Source organism: Aquarana catesbeiana, linkage group LG02 (genome assembly GCF_042186555.1).
Source record: "Aquarana catesbeiana isolate 2022-GZ linkage group LG02, ASM4218655v1, whole genome shotgun sequence".
Taxonomy (NCBI): Eukaryota; Metazoa; Chordata; class Amphibia; order Anura; family Ranidae; genus Aquarana; species Aquarana catesbeiana.
In genome coordinates, this window is record NC_133325.1 from 400,845,881 (window position 1) to 400,869,478 (window position 23,598).

General features: G+C 42.9%; 1 protein-coding gene across 3 annotated transcripts in view; it reads right to left on the reverse strand.

Moving 5' to 3' along the window:
- VMP1 (vacuole membrane protein 1) overlaps positions 1 to 23,598 on the reverse strand; it is a 240,108-nt gene that overhangs the window by 181,441 nt on the left and 35,069 nt on the right. For all 3 annotated transcript variants that reach the window (XM_073615266.1, XM_073615265.1, XM_073615267.1), the window contains exons 2-5: positions 17,307 to 17,427; positions 11,452 to 11,553; positions 4,337 to 4,472; positions 392 to 482 (exon numbers count right to left, since the gene is read on the reverse strand). In XM_073615266.1, coding sequence (XP_073471367.1) covers positions 392 to 482; positions 4,337 to 4,472; positions 11,452 to 11,527 — 303 coding nt within the window. In that variant the 5' untranslated portion in view covers positions 11,528 to 11,553; positions 17,307 to 17,427. The remainder of the gene's footprint in view (positions 1 to 391; positions 483 to 4,336; positions 4,473 to 11,451; positions 11,554 to 17,306; positions 17,428 to 23,598) is intronic.

Consider the following 23,598-nt stretch of genomic DNA (forward strand, 5'->3'; position numbering starts at 1 on the left):
TGGGGAATGTGTATTGTATTTTGCTCAACGGGTTACGCTAAAAAATCTGAGGGAATAATACTACTTTACTACTGTACTTGGACACTGTAGTCTGCTAGTAGGTTCACTCATTTGAGCACTTATTTGTTGCAGGTAGAAGCAGTTATTTCCACTTATCTCCAGGTGACCAATCCCGGCAGATTTTTAAACCTGCATATTTGGTTATTCCACAGACTAGGGGTCCTTCAGTTGAATGTGGAACTCATGGTCATGAGATTAGCGACCCATGCTGCCAGGGCAGGCAATTGAATTGTCATCTGAGGTTTTTGGGTGATTTAGGCATTCTAACGCTACAAAGATAGCACAATTAAAATAATGTATTTTAGATTATAAAATGAAAACAAGGCCATACCTGTTGATGCGTTCCTTCAATATAATACGCTACTGTAAGAAGTGTAAGCAGGAGCAGTAATGACCCCACCATCCCACGACGGTGCCACAATCTAGTAAAGAAATAGTTTTTTATTAATTGTTTATAGAATCTTAACAGGAGTTACCTTCTTACAAATATACAGTATAGACTGTTTTATTAAAAAGACAACTACAGTAACACGTTTTGCTTTCAGATTACAACAAATTAGACCAGGGTATGTGCTAGTCCAAATGATAGATTTTAAACACATCTTATTGCAATGCAAGTTTACAATGTTGTTTAAAAATGGCTTTAAAGTGGAGTTCCACCCACTTTTACAACTCTTCAGCATCCCTCACTAAACTGTGCACTGTAAACGAATTGGATATTTTTAAATTTTTTTTCTCAGCACCTACTGTATATCTGCTGTATTCATTTTTCACTTCCTCCTCCCTGGCCGTGGCCCATCGCATCATTTCCTGTTTGCAATGCCTCCTGGGAAGGGGCGGCAACTTCCTCTGACACTGTCGTTGCTATGGAAACCTGACCTGAAACCTATTACACTGCTTGTGCTGCACTGAACATGTGCGAGATCTGCAAGGATGAGATCCAGGAAGAAATACAGTCTGGCTTCAGATGCCCACACTTAAGATGGCCACGGCCTGCTGTAAGTTTATAAAATAACAAACTACTGCTATAAACTAACAAAACAGACCTTAGTTTACAGAATAACTTCAGTAGAATACATTAGGCTTGTGTATTATAGGGGTACTTTTATTTAAAAAGTATAATTTTGGCGGGAACACCACTTTAAGCCTCAGGACTTTAGAATTAAAAAGCCAGTACAAAACTGACAAAGAAATAAAGACAAACACGCTCACTTTACAAAGCACTACTCGGTATTAAGTTACAAATCATAAAAGCTTTGTAGATCTTCCAAAGGGCCTGTACCGTTAAAATCCTATTTAATCCAGTTGACCTTTAAAAGCCAAACAAATCTTAAACATTGTGACTTCATTTTCTGAGTGTCAGTTATCATAAGGTGTAGCAATGCATTATATTTCTCCTCAAACTGTAAATCTACCGTATGAAACGCATATGGAAAGTGAATGTTTAATATAATCACAAATCTAAACCAACCATTTCAGCACAATCATAAATCATTTCAAAGGCAGACTTACAATCGGTTTCCATGCCTGAACATTTATGTGCATTTTAGGCCAGAATCAGTTTTCCCTACTGACATAACTATACTGTATATGGGGACATTTTCTAACAATGATACAACTTGAACCAAGAGAACATTAAAACACAGTTACTGGTTGATCGCCCATTCTGACCTGGAGAAGTCAGAGGCGCCCTTGAATAAAAAGATGGTTGCTGACATTTTTTGTTGCACGGCATTTGTGCAACTGTTTGACAGCAAAAAATACACTAAAAAGAATTTTAGTACAAACAAAATATGATACTAAGTTTTTGGTAAAATATAAAAGAAGTGCTGAGCAAATATGACAAGTCTTCAAATCGTAAAGTGCCTGTGATATCACAAAAAGCCATGGTATACAAAATTCTCAATACGCCCCACTTTAAAAGCCTTTACAGGTCATCACTTTAGAGGTAAATATGAAAAATGACCCTAGAATTGCTGCTCTCACTCCGATGTTCGCAGAAATACCTCATGTGTGGTGTAATTGCGTTTTTTATAAACACGTGCGCACTGGTTTTCATCTCTGGGTGTGTGCAAAATAACAGGGTTATGTATATTTTTTAATTTTTTTATTTACCTTTTTTTTTTTTTTATTCATTTAACTTTATTGCTATCACAAGAGGCCCCCCTATGTGACGGGGCACTGGTTTTCATCTCTGGGTGTGTGCAAAACAACAGGGTTATGTATATTTTTTAATTTTTTTATTTACCTTTTTTTTTTTATTATTCATTTAACTTTATTGCTATCACAAGAGGCCCCCCTATGTGACTGGGCAAGTGACAGATATCCTTCATGCTGAGATGCAGGGTCTGCATGTCTCCCCTGCAGCTAACCAAGCACAGATCATGCTCGATTAGTTGTTTCCCCAAGCACAGCAGCCAAGGAATCACAGCTCTGAAGCCAAAAATCCAGAGCCTAAGCACTTCTGGCTTCATTGACAGCAAAGGAGATCAGGGAATGTTCGATCAGGCACGTTTCTCGATCTCCTCTCGTTTTCCATCCTGAAGCTCTATGATGTGGGTCCTGGGAAATCTGTGACAGTCCAGGAACCATGAAGGGGATGGGGAAGAAGGGACGGTGCTATACAGGCACCCAGATCACTTTTAAATGACAGCCAGGAGCCAGCTCAACAAAACAAACACAAACTCATGGCTGTTACTCCTGAGTTTTTGTAAACCGTTCATTCTCTGGATGTATGCAATACGTCCAATGGAGGCAAAGTGGTTAAAAAACTACCATTGTACTAAAAAGCATGCAGAGATTCTAGGGCAGCAAAAAGTTATACTTGTCTGCATCTAAAGACGATTTAATAATTTAAAATGTGTATTTAAATGAAGAGTGGGAGCAAACATTTTTTTGGTCTCATCTCAGTTTCACTTTCTTAGTAATTCTGAGGCACTGGTCAGCAAAGTAATGGACAATGCATATGTGTCACCTAGGTTTCTTACACACCTACACATGGTGTGGGGTTCCAGGGTTTGCATTTGATATGGAAAAAACAAATTTTTTGTTTTCACAGAACCTAAAAGCGGAGCTCCACTCAAAAGTGGAATCTCCGCTTATCTGCTTTCCCCCCTGCCACATTTGGCAGCTTTCACGGGCCAGTTAGAAATTGCAGCTTCACTTCACTGCCGGTTTCCCTTACCACGAATGGCAACGGCAGCACCGAGGGCCGACTGGAAAATCGGCTGGGGTGCCGAAACTGTGGGATCCCTGGACAGGTAGGTGTCCTAATATTAAAAGTCAGCAGCTACAGTATAAAATTTTTGGTGGGGGTGGGGCTGGACCTCCTCGTTAATACATTCTGTCCTGGAGCCCAGAGGCTTTGTAGCGCTTTGGGTGGCATAAAGCCTCCAGTCCTGGGTCCACATCTTACCTGTTATCCCTGATTTTGTAATTAAATGCGAAAATGAGAGCCACAGAACAGTCGGAAGAAGAGAAGTACCATGGACACGGTGAAGGAACAAATTGTACCTTTTCCAATAGAATGTGGTATATTCAGTTTCTGCACTTAGAACTTGATCTACTGTGACCCATTCCAACACAAGACATGAACACACCAAAGGCTACATTTCTACGCTTTGCTCTGGTGTACAGAATTTCTTCTGCTTTAAAGACTTTATAAAACCAGAAGAAAATTGATTTAATGTTAGTGCCCTTATGAATTATCTTTGAAAAAGACCCCTTTTACACTGACGGACTGATCAGGTCCGTCTGTCCGTTTTTCAGGTGGACCCAAATTGACCACGCATAGCTTTCTATGGAACAGCAGATGTCAGCTGACACTGCTGACACCCGCCGGCATTCGATCTGCTAAAAATTGACAAATGGGGAACTGTTCCCCATCTGTCCAGCAGATCGGACTGGATAACAGTCAGATGGAAACGGACAGGCAGTCTGTTTCCATCCGACCACCCCATAGAGAAAAGCAGGCTGTGTACATGTCTACTCTCCATAGCGGACACGGACCTGTCATCCGCCTGCTCAGCGGGGATCAGCAGACAGATCCGCTTAGCTGTGTCTACCCCATCTGCAAGGGGCCTTTTATTTATCTCAGGTACTTATATAGCACCATCAATTTACGCAACACTTTACATATACATTGTACATTCACATCAAATCTACACAAATCTAAAAACTCTGGGAACAGCAATAAATAAATATTAATCATGTTTTGTAAAATGGTGGGCCCGTCAACAAGCTACTTTTGATATTTGATAAACACTGCGATACATACTTTAAGCTCCATTCCTTCAAGTTTATCAGGGTTTCAAGGAAAAAATACTGCAAGGTAATGAATGGCTTCCTCCAGAGAACAATACTCTGCCGTTCCTCACGGTCCCTCCTCTTCTTCTCATTCAAAAAGGAGGAATCTGTAAAGAGAGATTCTTCATATCATAACTATGCATTGCTAAAAAAATTTGAAATTTAAATGTGTGTGTGTTTTTTTTTTATCATGATAGGAAAAGGAAGGAAGAGCAATAGATATTTCTAAACAGTTAGTGCTGGTGCCAGGATCTCAGCACTCTATGGTTTAGGCTAGGTTCACACATGTCTGGCTGCAGTTTATAGTCTGATGTGGTTTTGTTCACCAGTGTAGGTGAACATTTTTACTTGAATTTGCACCTAAACCGAACCCAAAAATCGCACAGGACCCTTTTCAGAAACGGAATCCGCCCGCACCAGACCTGTAAACCAGCTCTATTTAAAGCTAGCTTGATTCACGTCATGCGAATCGGATGTGGTTAAGAATGCATCCGATTCACATACACCTGATTCGAGCCTAAGTGTAGACCTAATTGATTTTGGTGCATACAGGAGAGAGTGTACAAAACAGGGGTCAATTGGTCATAGACTTTACTTTAGGGGTTAGATTAGTATTAGGCCTTGCTTTTATGGGCTAAAGTGCATGCCAAAACAAAATAAACATTTATGCTGAAAACAATAGAGACCACAATGACTGATAAATATGGTCATCAAATTACCTCCACAATATCAACAACTTGTAGTATCAAATTTTATATTTTATTGACTCTTAGCATTCGGTTTCATAAACCCAAAATACTTTTTATTATGTATTAAAACATTATCAACTTTGCACACATGCATTGTATTCTAAACAAAGCAAAATACCACTTATTTTGTTGTAAGGCTTGCACATTTTACTGTACAGTTACCTAAAGCCCCATACACATAGGCCAAATAATGCGGGGTATCGGGCGGTTCAATAGAAACCGCCCAACATTTGGCCCATGCATGCGTCAGTCGGTCCGACAGAAGCTACATGAACGTCCGGCTTCTGTCGAAGGGGCATGACCAAAAATGGTCTGCCGATCGGCATTGGATCAGAGCTTTCAGCCAATATCTCAGGGCGCTAATCTGTGTGTGTTCTGGAGGGGGCAGTCCCTCCGTCAGAACACAGAAGCTCAGCGGGGAGAACACTGTACTAACATCGGGTTGTTAGTACAGGATCTCTTCCCAAGGTTTTCAGTTTTTTTTCACTCAGCCCGCTGGGTTGAACGAAGAAAAACATATAGCGTGCACTAGACTTAAAATGTTTGTTAACCCAAAAAAAAAAAAAGAAAAAAACAAAAAACAAAAAAAGGCATCTTGGTCCCTTAAAGCAGATTAAATAGCACAGTGCTTGTGCTATGTAATTTTCCCCCCTCTAAACTGTAAAAAAAAACCTGCCTGAACCTGCCACTTCCTGTATCCCCTCTCCGCTCTGACCACGAAAATCAGGGCTGCTGAGCATCCTGACCATCATTGTCTGAGACGTCCCTACTTCATCCGCAGCCCTGCTCTACTCTCATCTCTCCCCCTCCTATTATCCGCCTGTCAGCTCCTTGTTGTGTGCCTCAGTCTCCGCCCCCCATCGCTATTAGTACTAATCCAAAACTTTTAAAATGGTCATTGGCAGCCCCTCTGTGATACTCAGGCATAGTACACTGTATATTTTTTTCTAGAGTTTTCTAAAAACCGAGGCTTGTAAATACCCATTTAGAGTTATCTTCAGGCCGGTCACATGACTTGCAGCCGCTTTACAGCTCCGAGACAAGGCTTCTGCAAGAGGGGCCGAGCGGCCAGGTGATCTCCCTGACTGACGTCAGAGGGAGATCTCAGCCCCTCCTGCAGTAGCCATGTATCGGAGCTGAAAAGCGGCTGCGAGTCACGTGACCAGCCTGAAGATAACTCTAAATGGGTATGTACAAGCCTTGTTTTTAGAAAGCACATATACAGTGTGCTATGCCCAAGTATAATAGAGGGGCTGCCAGTGACTTATAATTGTGCCCTAACAAACACTTTAAGGCCTCATGTACACTGCTGCTGGTAAACGGACGTTCAGAGGCAGTTGGCTCCTTTTTTCAGCTGCCCCTGAACTCATCCAATGTTATCTTATGTGTACATGTACACAGTTTCGTTTAATGTCATTTTCAGGCAGTTGAGTTTAGAGGTCTTTTTTGGAAAGCAAAAAAATGAGTTCAGACGCCGAGTTTAGAGGCATTTCAAGTGCCAAACGCTTCTAAACGCGACTAAAAGCGCATTTCGTTTACAGGCGTTTTACATTTTTGACTATTTTGAAAAAAGAAAATAATAATTTTTTTCAAACACTTCTAATTGCAAATGCGGCCAAATGCGGCAAAACTGACGTTTTAAACGTGGATTACTATCCATCAAGTTAAATCGTTCAGGAGAGGTTGTAAAAACGTCCAGTGTACATTAAGCCTAAGGCACATTGGCAGATAAGGCTAAAGCGTTGATTTGATTTGATAAATGCAAATAGACTGTGCACTTTGCAAATGCAGTTGCTCTCATTTTCTCCAGAGCTTAGTGTATGTGGTGAAGCTTTACTTTGTAAAGAATACCCAAACAGGTGCAAGGAAAAAAAATAAATAAATAAAAAAGGAAAAAACATTTTTGCTTGGACATGATTGTATGGTGGAAATTGACATAGCTTCACCACATTCACTGAGTTCTGGGGAAAATTGGTGCAACTGCACTTGCAGAGTGCACAGTCTATTATTAGCTTTTGATAAATGAACCACTAAGGCCCCTTTCACACGAGGCGGGCTCCGTTTCTACGGAGCCCGCCTCTGTCCGCCGGCTCAGCGGGAGATCTGTCCGTTGATCTCCGCTGAGCCGGCGGATGACAGGTCCCTCTCTGCTCACTGAGCGGGGAGGGGCTTGTCAGGCGCCGCTGCCGCCTATGGAGGGATCGGACGAAAACGGACAGCGTGTCCGTTTTCGTCAGATCTCACCCGATCCGATCCGCCAGCGACGGATCTGGACGTAGAGCCATACGTCTGCTTTTAGCGGATCGGACGGGGTCGGATGTCAGCGGACATGTCTCCGCTGACATCCGACGCTCCATAGGCTAACATGGAGCGCCCGTTCAGGTCCGCCGTCAAAACTGACAGGCGGACCTGAACGGTCCGATTGTGTGAAAGGGGCCTTAGACTCTTGCAAAATAACAAATTCATGTACTTGAGTAGGAATAGTTACTTCCTCTATTGGGGTTCGATGGAATATTTGTATAGCAGAGACAGCATGCATTAGAGTTTCAGGGACATCAAATCCTTGAAATGTAAGTGCAATAAACAATGGTATCAAGAGTTTTATTTGCTGGCATAGACAGCATTATATATATTTAGTTATTTTATTTTGTGCAATGTAATCTACACACAGCTTCCTCTTTCAGTCACATAAAAAAATTAAAAAATTGAGAAGAATGTCTACAGAAATTAGTGTTGATACAGATCTTTAACCACTGGAATACATTCAAACATACTTTCAAAACTAACTTCTTGCTTTATTGTATTACCTCATTTTTAAGCCAAAGTTTAGGCACAAATGAAAAAACAAAAAAATCAGCACAAAAAAAAATAATTTAGGGACAGTTCACATCTTGATAAATTTTATTAGAAAAATATGTTTAATACAAAAAGAGCCAAGACATATTTTTCTAATAAAATGTATCCCCTATTAAGCAGCATGGTCCGCCTTTGTTTCTTCTCAGTGGGAATCCTTCCCCTGTGAATCGTCTCTCTCTATAGTACTTAGGCACAGAGACCGCACCTATTATTGGTAGGTGGGACACCACACAGGTATATTGAACACCCAGTGTTGTAGTAATTAATAGTGAGTACTGATCTTCAATTTTTCCACATTATCTTGATGCATCTGAGCAGGTTGTTGCACGTTCCAGCGTGGTGCGTTTTTTGGCAGCCCATTGGTTTCAAATAGTACAGCAGCCAGGCGCAGCACCAGTACTGTGGCTGTGAACACATCCGCGTTTGCGAGATGCATGGGGTTGCCACTAAGAATTATTGCCACCCTTGTGTGTGTGCAGTTGGCAGCGCATTCCTGTATTCCTGTGAATCAGGCCTTACCATCAATAAGAGGTGTCCCTTGTGCTGCTAGCTCCTGCATTAGCTGAAATCTTCCTCCTCCAATCCAATCCTCTGTTGCGGTAGGGGTTATTACAGCTAAGAGACCTGCGACAGGCTTTCTTCAAGAGTACTTACTATGCCTGCCCTTTCTGCCCAACTCCATTCATAGAAGCTGTACTTTAGCTTTTATAAATGAAACACAATCTAAATGCTGGCTGTAGCTCCACCCCTTTTTCAAACCTAGCTTTAGTTGGTGGTATAACCAGCACAAAGCCCTGCCCCCTCCAACCTGAGTTACTTGTCACAATCATGAATGAACAATCAGCACTTTTTGTTTATTTATAATAGTAAATGATGGGCTATGTAATATATCTGCCTGTGCCCTGTTTACATGCATCCACGGATACAATGCACAGAGCTGCAGCTCTGACAGATCTATTGAATGAAAAAGGCCATATGTGTGTCTATTAAAGCATTTACACATACACAGCCTGACCGATGGATGACAAGGTACTGCAGAGTGAGCTTTCACTGTTATGACTGAAAGTGTTACTAAACCCAGAACCCTGCATTCACTATATTGAGTCTCCCACAGTACACAGAACATGGAAATGCAATTATTTTACTAAATATAAACTGCTAAATACCTTTTCTCATCAGCAGTTAGAGCAGTCTTGTGACTTCTATCAGTGCCTGGTTAAAGCTTGTAGGAGGAGTTTTCATTCTACTCTGACTGTCCTATGAGGCTGCAGGACCCCTGACCTTCTGTCTGGACAGTGCTGATTGGCCCTGTGCTGATCACATGCACTCTCCCAAGAAAAAGAAAAAAAAACTCTCTAACAATACACACCAAACTGAGCATGTGTAGTTTATCCCCAAGGCTCTGTTCTATCAGGAGATTGTTAGGTGACTGTGGAAGAAGGGGAGGATCATAGAAGTAAGGGTCAAACAGCCTTTTCACACAATGCAGAGGATTAACCCCTTCCACAGTGAGTATAACAAGCATGCTTTACTACATATACAGACTGTTTTTACTATTGTGGGTTTAGTAACACTTTAAGTGATCAACTAGGTCAGGCCAGTCTTATGTATGACACCACCCGAAAGTGCAGATCCCTCATTTATAAAACCAAAAGCTCACACAGCACTGTATCATCCATCGACCAGGCTGTGTATGTATATGCTCTGCTCTCTACCCCCTAAACCCCTCCTTTCAGCCTGTCAGTGCTCTCTCTGTCTCTGTCTCCGTTCCGCCCTGCCGCCGCTATTATTGAAAATAAAAAAAAAAACTAAAATTGTCACTGCCAGCCTCTCTATTATTCTATACCATAGATCCTTTCTAAAAATGAGCATTCTAAATAGCTATTTAGAGCTGTCTTCAGGCCGGTTATGTGACTCATGGCCACTTTACAGCTCCGAAACAGGGCTTCTGCGGGAGGAGCCGAGTGGCCACGTGATCTCCCCGGCTGACATCAGAGGGAGATCACGGTCCCTCCTTCAGTAGCCGCGTATCGGAGCTGAAAAGCGTCGGCGAGTCACGTGACCGGCCTCAGGACAGCTCTAAATAGCTATTTAGAATGCTCATTTTTAGAAAGGATTTACACAGTGTGGTATGCCAACCTCTAATAGAGCAGCTGCCAGTTTTTAATAAAAAAGGCTTAACAAACACTAAAGTATGGCTATTTTGTGCCCACAGCGGTATGTTTGTGTACTAAGAAATGTAATTTCCTGCTTGTGCGATTGACTTTTCCCAGATGTACTTGCCCCATTCCAACCCTGGGACTGATCATATGATCACAGCAGATAGATCCTCCCACAAAATGAGTGGAATCGTGTTAGTTTCACCAAAGATAACAGCAGGTTTAACTCTGCAGCAAAGGAGATGATTGCTTTATTCCCAGCAAAAATGTAGTTGCTTTGTGTGTGCTGTCCAAGAGGGCTCCATCCCTCAGAGATGCTTATAAGTAAGGTCCGTTATTGGTCTTACTATGTCTCCATAGGTGTGCGCAGCCTATTACATTAGGGTGTGCACTCCAAATGTATTAAAACATGGACGGTGTTTAGTAGGACAGTGGGATGATGTCAGTAGGGCAGTTGATAGTGTCAGTCATTTTTATTTCCATTATTTTATTTTTTTATTATTTTTTACAATTTTTTTAGGAGCCCCATTGGGGGGCTTTGGTGTAATAACAGAAGGGGGGGATCTGCGCTGCACGGGGTGATTAGGGTGTGCCCAGGCACACCCCCTGCACACACCTATGTATGTCACCTCGTCATTTTCCAGATTTAGGCCCCTTTCACACTTATATGACTTGTCCCACAATTTTGTACTGCAAAATCGTATGACAAGTCATTGTCCATGATTTTCAATGACTACCATTCATATTGGCACAACTTTAAGATGTGCCGACTTGAAAGTAGTCCCTGCACTACTTTGGTCCAACTTCCATGCGAGTTGTACTCCATAGACCTCAATGTTAAACCCTCAAGTAGCATGCAAATCGTACCTGAATAATATAGACACGATTTCAATACGACTTTGTAAGCACAAGCCTCACACCATGTATGTTTTCATTTATTAATGCAAAAGTTGTGGTAAAGTCATACAAAGTAGTACTAATCCCAAATCGCTGCAAAATCGCGGTAAAATTGCACGACTTTGAAGTCGTATAAGTGTGAAAGGGGCCTTAGTAAATATGCAGAGCACAGAAAATATAGGTGTAAGAGTACTACTACTATTATTATTATTATTATTATTATTATTAATAATAATAAAAATATTATTGATATACAACCGTAAATGTAAAAAAATACATATTGCAAGTTTTGTGTCACAACACAATGAAAAAGAATTGTGTGGCTTTGTCTAAGCAAATAATTTTGCTCCAAGTGCCAGTGAAGCTGAAGGATATATACCTTACGAGACAAAACATAAGTAGTCATTTACAGTTGGACGACATACCTGTAAAGCTCCCATTGTGTTGTTCTTTAGAGACTCCAACACGCCGCTGCTCACAATCAGTGCCATTCTCGGCCATTTCATAGGTCAGCTGAGGTTGAAAATCTTCCAAAGAAAACAGAACACAAAAGTCATGGCTGCACACATCACACACCAGCCCTGCATGCATGCATTTTGTTTACAATGAAAGGATCCTTTTGCTAAATTCAGCTTTAAGCAAAGAGAAACATATGCATTTCAGAGTATGAGGCACCATAAATGAAAGACTAAGCTGGCTACACTCCAGCCAAGCAGACGGGATAGCAATCAGCTGTGAAAACACACATTGTGCAATCGCTTCATTACAACACAGCAAATATTGGAACACATTGAGTGGGATTTATTCCTGGATGTGTGGAAAGCAACTTGAAATATCATACGGTTAATACTCTTTACAGGAAGGGTGTGTAAATCCCTGCAGTGTGCTCCAATATTCAGACTGGTTTCCAGAGATCTGAAACCAGCTGTTATAATCACAGAACACTACGCAAACAGGCATCATATTTATAAAGTATGCTTCATCAGGCAGGAGTCAACCTTCCCAGCATAACAGGCAGAAGCCAACTACATGGACAGACAAAGCATAGCTTCTCTTATTGCACTTCTTTAAAAAATAATAGTAAAAGACAATATAAAGTAGTAAAAATAAAAAAAAAACTGTAATTGTAGTCTACAAATAAAACTAACATAGAAAAAAATACTTAGTAAAGCAGGGAAACTGGATTACTGTCCAACACTGCAAAGCCTTAGGCCACTTTCACGCTGGGGCGTTAGCAGCAAAAGCGCCGCTATAACAGTGGTAAAGCTCCTCTATAACTAGCGGTGCATTACCACTGTTATAGCGGTGCTTTTCGGACGCTAATGGGGCGCTTTTAACCCCCACTAGCGGCCAAGGAAAGGGTTAAAAGCGCCTGAAAAGCGCCATTGCCGAAGCACTTTGCAGGCGCTTCGGCAGTGCTGCCCATTGTTTTCAATGGCGGGAGTGGTGCAGGAGCAGTGTATACACTGCACCTCCTCAAAGATGCTGCTTGCAGGACTTTTTTTTCACACTGGGGCTGCAAAAGAGGCAGTTTACAGGAGCTATTTTTAGCGTAAAAACACCTGTAAACGCCTCAGTGTGAAAGTAGCCTTAATGTGCATACAGCAACAATTACACATTTCTAAAAAAAAAAAAAAAAAAACCTTGTAAAAGACCACCATTTTCTATTTGATTCAATATATGTTCTACCCATTTTAACGGGAAATATTTATACTTTGCTGTGTCAACACCACTAAAGTATCCTCTACGTTGAATAATTTATTGTTAATGATCCAAAAATGTGTATGAATGTATTTAAAACAAATCTCTTATGCCCTGTACACACGGTCGGATTTTCCGTCGGAAAAAGTGCGATTGGATTATGTTGTCGGAAATTCCGATCGTGTGTGGGCTCCATCAGACTTTTCCGACACACAAATTCCTGTGGAATTTCCGACACACAAAGTTTCAGAGTTTGAGAGTAGAATATAAAATTTTCCGACAACAAAATCCGATCGTTTAAATTCCGATCGTGTGTACACAAATCCGACGCACAAAGTGCCATGCATGCTCAGAATAAATTAAGAGACTAAAGCTATTGACTACTGCCCCATTTATAGTCCCGACGTACGTGTTTTACGTCACCGCGTTCAGAACGATCGGATTTTCCGTCAACTTTGTGCGACCGTGTGTATGCAAGACAAGTTTGAGCCAACATCCGTCGGAAAAAATCCAATGGATTTTCTTGACGGAATGTCCGATCGTGTGTACAGGGCATCACTCTCGTGGGGTACACATATCACCATGTCAGGGTTTTTTTTTTCACATTCATTTATTTATTTTAACTGAACTTTTTTTTCTTTTGTTTGTTTTAAAATGAAGTTTAGGTAAAATAAAAAAAAATAAAATAAAGCACACAAGGGGCATTACTTACATCTAATGAGATGTGTCCTTTGTGATTAAGCCAGTTTTTTCTGGCTGCATATTATCAGTTTTTTTAACTATGTTTTTTCAGAACCACATTTTTCGGAACCACCTTTTTTTTTTTACCAAAATTTTCTCTAAACTGAATTTATTATTACCCTAATTTTTTTTTCTAAATCATGTTTATTTTTACCTGCATTTTGTGAACCGCATTTTTTTTTTTTTTTTATAGCTTTTTACCTGACTCCCCTCTCAACCTGCTTTTTTTCTGACCCACTTTTTTTTAAAACCACATTTTTTTTCCAAACTGCATTTTTTTTACAGCGTTTATTCAGAGCTGCAGTTTTTGTTAACTGCATTTTTTTCTTTTACCCATCCTTTGTTTTTGTTTTTTTTACAAAAAATGCGTTTTTTACAAATTTTTTTTCAAAACATTTTTTTTTACCCGCTTTTTTGCGAACCACAATTTTTTACCGGAGTTTTTTTTTTACTAAACAGCTATTTTATTTAACCGCTTTTTTTAATCCGCTTTTACCTCTCAAAGCTTTAATACTTTTTGTTCTCTTTAGGCCTCATGCACACGAGACGCTGTTAAACTCGCGTTCAGAGGCAGTTGGACACTTTTTTCAACTGCCCCTGAACCCATTCAATGTTATCCTATGTGACCATGTACACAGTCTCGTTTTTTGGTGTTTTTAGGCAGTTGCGTTTAACCTCGTTTTTCCAGAAGCAAAAAAATGGGTTCAGACGCAAAAGTTTTCCACATTTCAGATGCTAAACATGGCTAAACGCTGGTACCGCGTTTAGCCGCGTTTGCGTTTATAAGTGTTTTTTAAAGGAACATTTTACAACCCGATTTTGGGGCCCCATATCTCAGGAATCCCAAATTTGAATATGTTGTAGTGCTAGGTCCACTGTGTTTGCACACCAAATTTGGGATTCCTGGCACCAAATGGCCCCGAGATATGGGGCCCCAAATTCGGATCGCAAAATATCAAGCACTTTTCTGCAGCAGAGAATGACATTTTCCGACCTGAATTTAGGGACCCATATCTTGGGGCCACTTGGTGCTAGGAAGCTCAAATTTGGATATGTTATTTAGTGTTAGTCTAACTGTGTTAGCACACCAAATTTGGGGTTCCTAGCACCAAGTGGCCCCGAGATATGGGGCCCCAAATTCAGGTCGGAAAATGTCATTCTCTGCTGCAAAGTGCTTGACATTTTGTGACCCGAATTTGGGGTCCCATATCTCGGGGACACTTGGTGCTACGAACCCTAAATTGTTGTAGTGCTAGGTCCACTGTGTTTGCACACCAAATATTGGGATCCTAGCACCAAGTGACCCCGAGATGTGGGGCCCTAAATTTAGGTCGGAAAATGTCATTCTCTGCTCTGCAGACGCTTCTAGACGCAAACATGGTAAAACGCGGCTAAGCGCGGCATGCAAACGCAGCAAAACGGGTGTTTCTAAACGCCGGTTTCAGCTTTTAAATACATGTGTTCAGCAGAGTTTGCACAAGCGTCTTGTGTGCATGAGGCCTTAAAGTTCTTCTTCTTTAAAGTTTTGCAATCACATTTTTTCTTCCTGTCAGTAATCAAGTTGGTAGTAAGTAGTCGGGAGCTCACACACTTGAAGTCTTAACATTAGATCACCCAAGAAGGGCACTGGTGAAGCTTAGGGTGCATCTGTGAGGCACTGGCTATGTCAAAAGTGGCTCAAGAAAAGGAAGAAAAAAAGTAAAGGCAATTTTTATTGTCTGTGCCCTTCTTAAGGGGATTCACTCTCTCGATTTGTCCTATTTACCATTATCATTGAAAGTAAAAGTAAAAGTAAATCCCAAATTTGTCCCTAGAAAAGTAATAGAGGGGAAATCTTCCAATGGGGACACTAGTTCTGGTGACTTGGGAGTCCCCATGAAATTCCCTTAATTTGCAGAGATTATCTCTCACTTCCCGTTTGGCTATGGGGCAGGAAGTGAAATCTCCTTAGAGCCCTTTCACACTGGGGCGGTGTGGGCGCCGGCGGTAAAACTCAGCTATTTTTTAGTGCCGCTTTATCGTCGTTTTAGTGGGGCGGTTTTACCCCCTGCTAGTGGCCGAGAAAGGGTAAAACCACCGCAAAGCGCTGCTGCAGTGGCGCTTTGGCGGCGGTATAGCCACGCTGCCCCATTCATTTCAATGGGAAGGAGCGGTATACACACCACTCCTTCACCGCTCCAAAGATGCTGCTAGAAGGACATTTTTTACCATCCTGCCAGCGCACCACTCCAGTGTGGAAGCTTTCGGCTTTCACACTGAAAAGACAGGAGCGGCTCTTTCAGGGTGCTTTGCAGGCGCTATTTTTAGCGATGTAGCGCCTGCAAATCGCCCCAGTGTGAAAGGGGTCTTAATGGGACACAGATGGTGAAAAAAAAAAATCTGATAGGGGTTATAACCCTCCCTTGCTCTATCCCAAATGAAAAAAAAAAGGTTTTGCCTATACAGTGGAACCTCAGTTTGCGAGTAACGCGGTTAACGAGCGTTTTGCAAAACGAGCATTGTATTTCTAAAAATCCTAACTCGGTTTGCGAGTGTTATCTCGCAAAACGAGCAGGATTCAGGCCAAGAGCGGTGTGCAGTACCCCTTTTTGGCCTGAGGTTGGGGGCGCCGGAGCCAAACAGCGCCGATCCTCGGCGTTAGGAAATGCACGGAAAGGCCTGGAGGACAGTTCGGCTGACCTCTGCAAACCTTGGAAAGGCTCGTGAACTGAGTTTTTCCGAGGTCACCCGAAATGTGCTCGGGCCTTTTCGGCCATTTCCGGTTCCACTGTAGTTCTACTTTAAGCTCTATGTCGATTGTTAATACATCCCTTTCCTTTGAGAAAGGTCCTGAATCGTCAGCTTGTGATGCTGGTTTCTTTTTGTGAATAAAGGACAAGATTATCATTATACATGGTGTGCTGGTGGCAATCTATAGTAACCTACCTGCCTCCACAACAACATCTAAAATTGCCTGTACAATTCAGAACTTCTTGAATGCCAGAGTTTACATATGGCAGAACTCAGGCCTGGGGCAGGAATGACAAGGAGGCTTCTAGTGCCTCCTATACAGCAAATCTGTTACTCTGCCTAGTATGGACAAAATTACAGATTCACTTCAAAGCGTAACTCCATCCAAACTTATTTTTTTTAAGGGTAACAGCCTCTCTCACAGTTCATTGCCGTCTGAGGCCTTGTTGGTGAGACTTCCTCTCACTTCCTGTCACCGTGATGTCAATGTCACCTGGACAAGAAGTGCAGAAAAATCAACATGACAATAATAAGGGCCCATTCACACAAGTATATCCAGAATCGTAAGCACCTTTAACAATTCTGAATAGACTGCCAACACACCACAATACCCATAAAGTTGTTGTACGTAGTGGCACACCAGAACATACACATGGATTACATCTGTGTGCTGTAGTGTGTGGCAAAGCAAGTGTGTTGTGGTGTACTGCCTGGGTGTGTAGAGGGGAAGTTCACATGAATGGCACCACACTGTGTTTCCTGCGTTACAGTAATGTGTGGTAAAATGTGCATTTTTGCCATGGTACCTCAATGCAACCATGTGATTGAGCCCTAAATCAATTTAAAGGGTAGAATATTTTAGTCGCTGTCTGTAACCCTCTTGGAGATTTCCCCTCACTTCCTGTCCTAATGTCACATTGTCACTGGGACAAGAAGTGAGAGAAAAATGTCCCCAAATGGGGTCACAGAACTGACAGAGGTTCTGACTCTTTATACAAAGATTTGTCTGGAAAAACATGAACACAGATTACTAACGATAAAGAAAAAGCAACAATAGAGGAGCAAGAAAACCAACACTTGGGACAATGTAAAAGAGCATTTTACTTACATACTCCAGTTAAGTTTATTTCAGTAATGACTTCCAGTTGCAAAAAAGATGAGATTAGATCTTTCACATCAGAGACATTAACTCAAACACAGTGTAAGTTTTGGAGATCTTCAGCCCTTGTCTAGGAAATAAAGATAACATCGAAGTCAGTTATTTAACATCACTTTGAGATAAGCCACGGTTATCAAATTAAAGCTACAGTCAAGAACCAGAAACTGTGTTACTAGTCTCTCATCCAAGCAGTTGTTGGGCTAGTTCCAGTAAAGGGACTCAGTAAATGGGCTTCACTTCACTGCCCCAGTAAGTGGCATATGAGTCAGTAAATGGGCTTCACTTCACTGCCCCAGTAAGTGGCATATGAGTCAGTAAATGGGCTTCACTTCACTGTCCCAGTAAGTGGCATATGAGTCAGTAAATGAGCTTCACTTCACTGCCCCAGTAAGTGGCATATGAGTCAGTAAATGAGCTTCACTTAACTGCCCCAGTAAGTGGCATATGAGTCAGTAAATGGGCTTCACTTCACTGCCCCTGTAAGCGGCATATGAGTCAGTAAATGGGCTTCACTTCACTGCCCCTGTAAGCGGCATATGAGTCAGTAAATGGGCTTCACTTCACTGCCCCAGTAAGCGGCATATGAGTCAGTAAATGGGCTTCACTTCACTGCCCCAGTAAGTGGCATATGAGTCAGTAAATGGGCTTCACTTCACTGCCCCAGTAAGTGGCATATGAGTCAGTAAATGGGCTTCACTTCACTGCCCCAGTAAGTGGCATATGAGTCAGTAAATGGGCTTCACTTCACTGCCCCAGTAAGTGGCATATGAGTCAGTAAATGGGCTTCACTTCACTGCCCAAGGAGTAAGTGGCATACGAGTCAAGAAATGGCTGCTTCCTTCACTACCTAATCACACAGGCATTTTGATTTTGTAAAAAACCCCTTCCTAACCAGACCAATTTTCAGCTTCCAGCGCTCACAGTTTGAATGACAATTTCTCAGTCATGCAACACTGTACCCATATGACATTTTTGTCCTTTTTTTCACACAAATAGAGCTTTCTTCTGGTAGTATTTAATCACCACTGGGTTTTTATTTTTTGTGCTATAAATAACAAAAGACCGAAAATTTTGTAAAAAAAAAAAATGCATTTTTATTAATTTCGGTCATAAAATTTAGCAAATGAGTCATTTTTCTTCATAAAGTTTGCCCAAAATTTATACTGCTACATATCTTTGGTAAAAAAAAACCCCAAATCAGTGCATATTTTTTGGTCTTTGTGAAAGTTATAGGAGCAGCGATGGCAAACCTTGGCACCCCCAGATGTTTTGGAACTACATTTCCCATGATGTTCAACTACACTGCAGAGTACATGAGCATCGTGGGAAATGTAGTTCCAAAACATCTGGGGTGCCAAGGATCACCATCACTGTTAGACCCCTTTCACACTGTGCCGCCACCGGCGTCAGCGGTATTTTTAGCGCCGCTTTACCTTCGTTTTACGGGCGCTATTCCGGCCGCTAGCGGGGCGGTTTTAATCCCCGCTAGCGGCCGAAAAGGGGTTAAATCCGCCCGCAAAACGCCGCTGTATGACAGCACTGCCCCATTGATTTCACAGCTCCACTTCACGGCTCCAAAGAAGCTGCTGGCAGGACTTTTTCTGATGCCCTGCCAGTGCAACGCTCCAGTGTGAAAGCCCTCGGGCTTTCACACTGGAGTGAAGGGAGCAGCCATTTTAGGGCGGTTTGCATGCACTATTTTTAACGTTATAGCGCCTGCAAAACACCCTCAGTGTGAAAGGGGTCTTATAGAGTCTACAAGCTATGGGGCCAATCATTGAAAATTGATCACCTGATGTATCAATGGCCTATCTCATTTCTTGAGACCCTAACAAGCCAGGAAAGTACAAATATCCCAAATGACACCTTTTTGGAAAGTAGACATTCCAAGGTATTTAGTAAGAGGCATGATGAGTTTTTTGAAGTTGTAATTTTTTCCCACAATTCTTTGCAAAATGAAGATTTTAATTTTTTTCACAAAATTGTCATATTAACCAGTGAGCCTCTGAGATTTGGGGTTTACAAGTTAAAAACATTTTTTTTTGCTCGAAAATTACTTAGAACCCCCAAACGTTATACATATATTTTTTTCGAATACCCTAGAGAATAAAATGGCGGTTGTTACAATACTTTCTGTCACACCGTATTTGCGCAGCAGTTCTTACAAGCGCACTTTTTTTGGGAAAAAATACACCTTTTTGAATTAAAAAAAAAGACAACACTAAAGTTAGCCCAATTTTTTTTAACATTGTGAAAGATAATGTTACGCCGAGTAAATTGGTACCAAACATGTCACGCTTCACAAATTGTGCCCGCTCGTGGAATGGCGACAAACTTTTATCCTTTAAAATCTCCATAGGTGACGTTTAAAAAATTCTACAGGTTGCATGTTTTGAGTTACAGAGGAGGTCTAGGGCTAGAATTATTGCTTGCACTCTAACGATCACGGCGATATCTCACCCGTGTGGTTCAAACACTGTTTTCATATGCGGGCGCTACTCACATATGGGTTCGCTTCTGCACGGGAGCTCAGCGGGAAAAACATTTTTTTTATTCTTATTTATTTTACCATTTATTTTAAATTTTTACACTGTTCTTTTAAAAGAAAAATTTAGTCACTTTTATTCCTATTACAAGGAATGTAAACATCTCTTGTAATAGAAAAAAAGCATGACAGGACCTCTTAAATATGAGATCTGGGGTCAAAAAGACCTCAGATCTCATATCTACACTAAAATGCAAAAAGAAAAAAAAAAAAAAAAGTCTCTTAAAGAGCTATGGGCGGAAGAGACGTTTTGACGTCGCTTTTGCCCTGCAATGGTATGGAGACGGGTGGAGGCCATCTTCCCCTCACTCATCTCCATACCACAGACGTGAAAGGACAAGATTGCCTCCGTCGCTACTGACGGCTCCGGTAAGCGTCGGAGGGCACCGGAGTGCGGTGGGAGGGGGGGCTCTCTTCCGCCGCTAAAAGTGATCTCGCACAGCGCTGAAAGCGGACCGCCCGCTGAAGATGAGGATACCGGGGTTATGGCAGCTAGCTGCTGCCATAGCAATGATATCCCTCTTCAAAATACCGACGTATAACGACAGCGGGCGGTCAGTAAGTGGTTAACAGGTTTTTTCTCACACACACACACAGCATATGCATACATGCAATTACACCCCAGAACACATTCTGCTACTCCTCCTGATACCACGTGCGAGATTCTAGGGACATAGATTACATATATAATTTCTACACTACCTCTTACACTTTTGAAGGTCCTGGAGCACCAGGACAATGGAAATGCCCAATAAAAATTACAACACCCCAACGTATTTTCTATGAGGCACAATGAGTCTTTTGAAAATGTAATTTTTTTCCACAAGTTTTAGGAAAATGTGTAATGAAAATGAAAGCACATTTTTTTTTCTTTTTTTTTTTTTTTTTTTTTTTTACACAAAGTTGTCGATTTATAAGATATTTCTAACACATAGCATGTACATAGCAAAAATCATGCCCCAAATTATATTCTGCTACTTGTCCTGAGTTTAGTGATACCACATTTGTGAGACTTTTACACAGCCTGGCCACATACAGAGGCCCAACATGCATGGAACACCATCAGGTACTCTAGGAACATACATTTCAAATCTAATTTGACTACCTATTACACTTTTGTGAGGCACTGATGGGCACCATAGTGGGCATAGCTGTGGCACAGATGAGCACTGATAAGTACTGATGTGGCACTGATGAGTACTGATGTGGCACGGATAAGCACTGATGTGGCACGGATAAGCACTGATGTGGCACGGATAAGCACTGATGTGGCACGGATGTGACACGCATGATCACTGATGTGGCATGGGTGAGCCAGGGATGAAGCATGGATGAGCATGAATGAGGATGGATGAGCCAGGGGATGGAGCATGGATGAGCCAGGGGATGGAGCATGGATGAGCCAGGGGATGGAGCAGGGATGAGCCAGGGGATGGAGCAGGGATGAGCCAGGGGATGGAGCAGGGATGAGCCAGGGGATGGAGCAGGGATGAGCCAGGGGATGGAGCAGGGATGAGCCAGGGGATGGAGCAGGGATGAGCCAGGGGATGGAGCAGGGATGAGCCAGGGGATGGAGCAGGGATGAGCCAGGGGGTGGAGCAGGGATGAGCCAGGGGGTGGAGCATGGATGAGCCAGGGGGTGGAGCATGGATGAGCCAGGGGGTGGAGCATGGATGAGCCAGGGGGTGGAGCATGGATGAGCCAGGGGGTGGAGCATGGATGAGCCAGGGGGTGGAGCATGGATGAGCCAGGGGGTGGAGCATGGATGAGCCAGGGGTGGCACATGGATGGAGCATGGATGAGCAAGGGGTGGGACACGGATGGAGCATGGATGAGCCAGGGGTGGAACATGGATGAGCCAGGGATGGAGCATGAATGTGGATGGATGAGCCAGGGATGGAGCATGAATGAGGATGGATGAGCCAGGGATGAAGCATGAATGTGGATGGATGAGCCAGGGATGGAGCATGAATGAGGATGGCTGAGCCAGGGATGTAACATGGATAAGCATGAATGTGGATGGATGAGCCAGGGATGGAGCATGAATGAGGATGGATGAGCCAGGGATGTAACATGGATAAGGATGAATGAGGATGGATGAACAAGGGATGGAGCATGAATGGGGATGGATGAGCCAGGGATGTAACATGGATGAACATGAAGCATGAATGTGGATGGATGAGCCAGGGATGGAGCATGGCTGAGCATGAATGTGGATGGATGAGCCAGGCACGGAGCATGAATGAGGATGAATGAGCCAGGGATGGATGAGCCAGGGATGGAGCATGAATGAGGATGGATGAGCCAGGGATGGATGAGCCAGGGATGAAGGTGGATGGATGAGCCAGGGATAGATGGATGAGCCAGGGATGGAGCATGAATGAGGATGGATGAGCCAGGGATGGAGCATGGCGGAGCGTGGATGGATGAGTCAGGGATGGATGGATGAGCCAGGGATGAATGTGGATGGATGAGCCAGGGATAGATGGATGAGCCAGGGATGGAGCATGAATGAGGATGGATGAGCCAGGGATGGATGAGCCAGGGATGGAGCATGGTTGAACGTGGATGGATGTCTGAGCCAGGGACGGATGGATGAGCCAGGGATGGAGCATGAATTAGGATGGATGAGCCAGGGATGGAGCATGGATGGATGAGTTAGGGATGGATGAGCCAGGGATGAATGTGGATGGATGAGCCAGGGATAGATGGATGAGCCAGGGATGGAGCATGAATGAGGATGGATGAGCCAGGGATGGATGAGCCAGGGATGGAGCATGGCTGAGCGTGGATGGATGTTGAGCCAGGGAAGAATGGATGAGCCAGGGATGGAGCATGAATGAGGATGGATGAGGATGGATGAGCCAGGGAGGGAGCATGGCAGAGCGTGGATGGATGAGCCAGGGATGGTCACAGATCAGTACTGTGGGCACTTCAGATCTAGCCCACAGTGCTACCGCACCGGCTCCCTCCTCTCCTAACACACTGTACCAATCGGTGTAAGGAGAGTGGAGGAGCAGAACCAGACATGCTCCGGTTACTTTACAAGTGATCACTCCACAATTGGACGGAGTGATCACGTGGTAAATGGCTGCTGTCATTGGCCCTTTTCCCCGATCCGTGACACGCCGGGTCTGGGAGACCCGACAGTCACGGACATTCCCAGGGAGCGGTATTCTGGGAGAACATTATAGTACACCCTCCCAGAATTATCCGACCGCGATGTAGCCATCATTCGGCAAGCGGTTAAAGTGGTTGTACACTTTAGGCATAAAATATGAACAAAGCATATCCCTCCATAGTGTCTACTTTGTGTCTCTACCAAGAGCACTAAGTGTCATTTCTCTCTGCAAAAATAGAAAGAGGTAACCCCGCCTGAGTGGTAAGCAGGTAAAAGCAGCTTCAGCTCAATTCATCCAGATCATGTCTCCAACATGTTTCAACCCACCCCTGTGGCTTAATCATGGAGATCATATCTCTGCTGCCTCATTCCTCTGCCATCAGCATGAGTCACTTCTGACAGGATTTTCTGACACCAAGAGTAAAAAGGTGACAGGGGAGGGAGTTCCAGCACACAACACAGGGAGTGTATCTAAAATAAGCAAGCTGATGTCGCACATGGCATGGAAGTTTTTTCCCTTTGCTGCATATTGACTTTGAGCAGTTGCACATTGACAGCGAGGTGCCTGTTGGAAG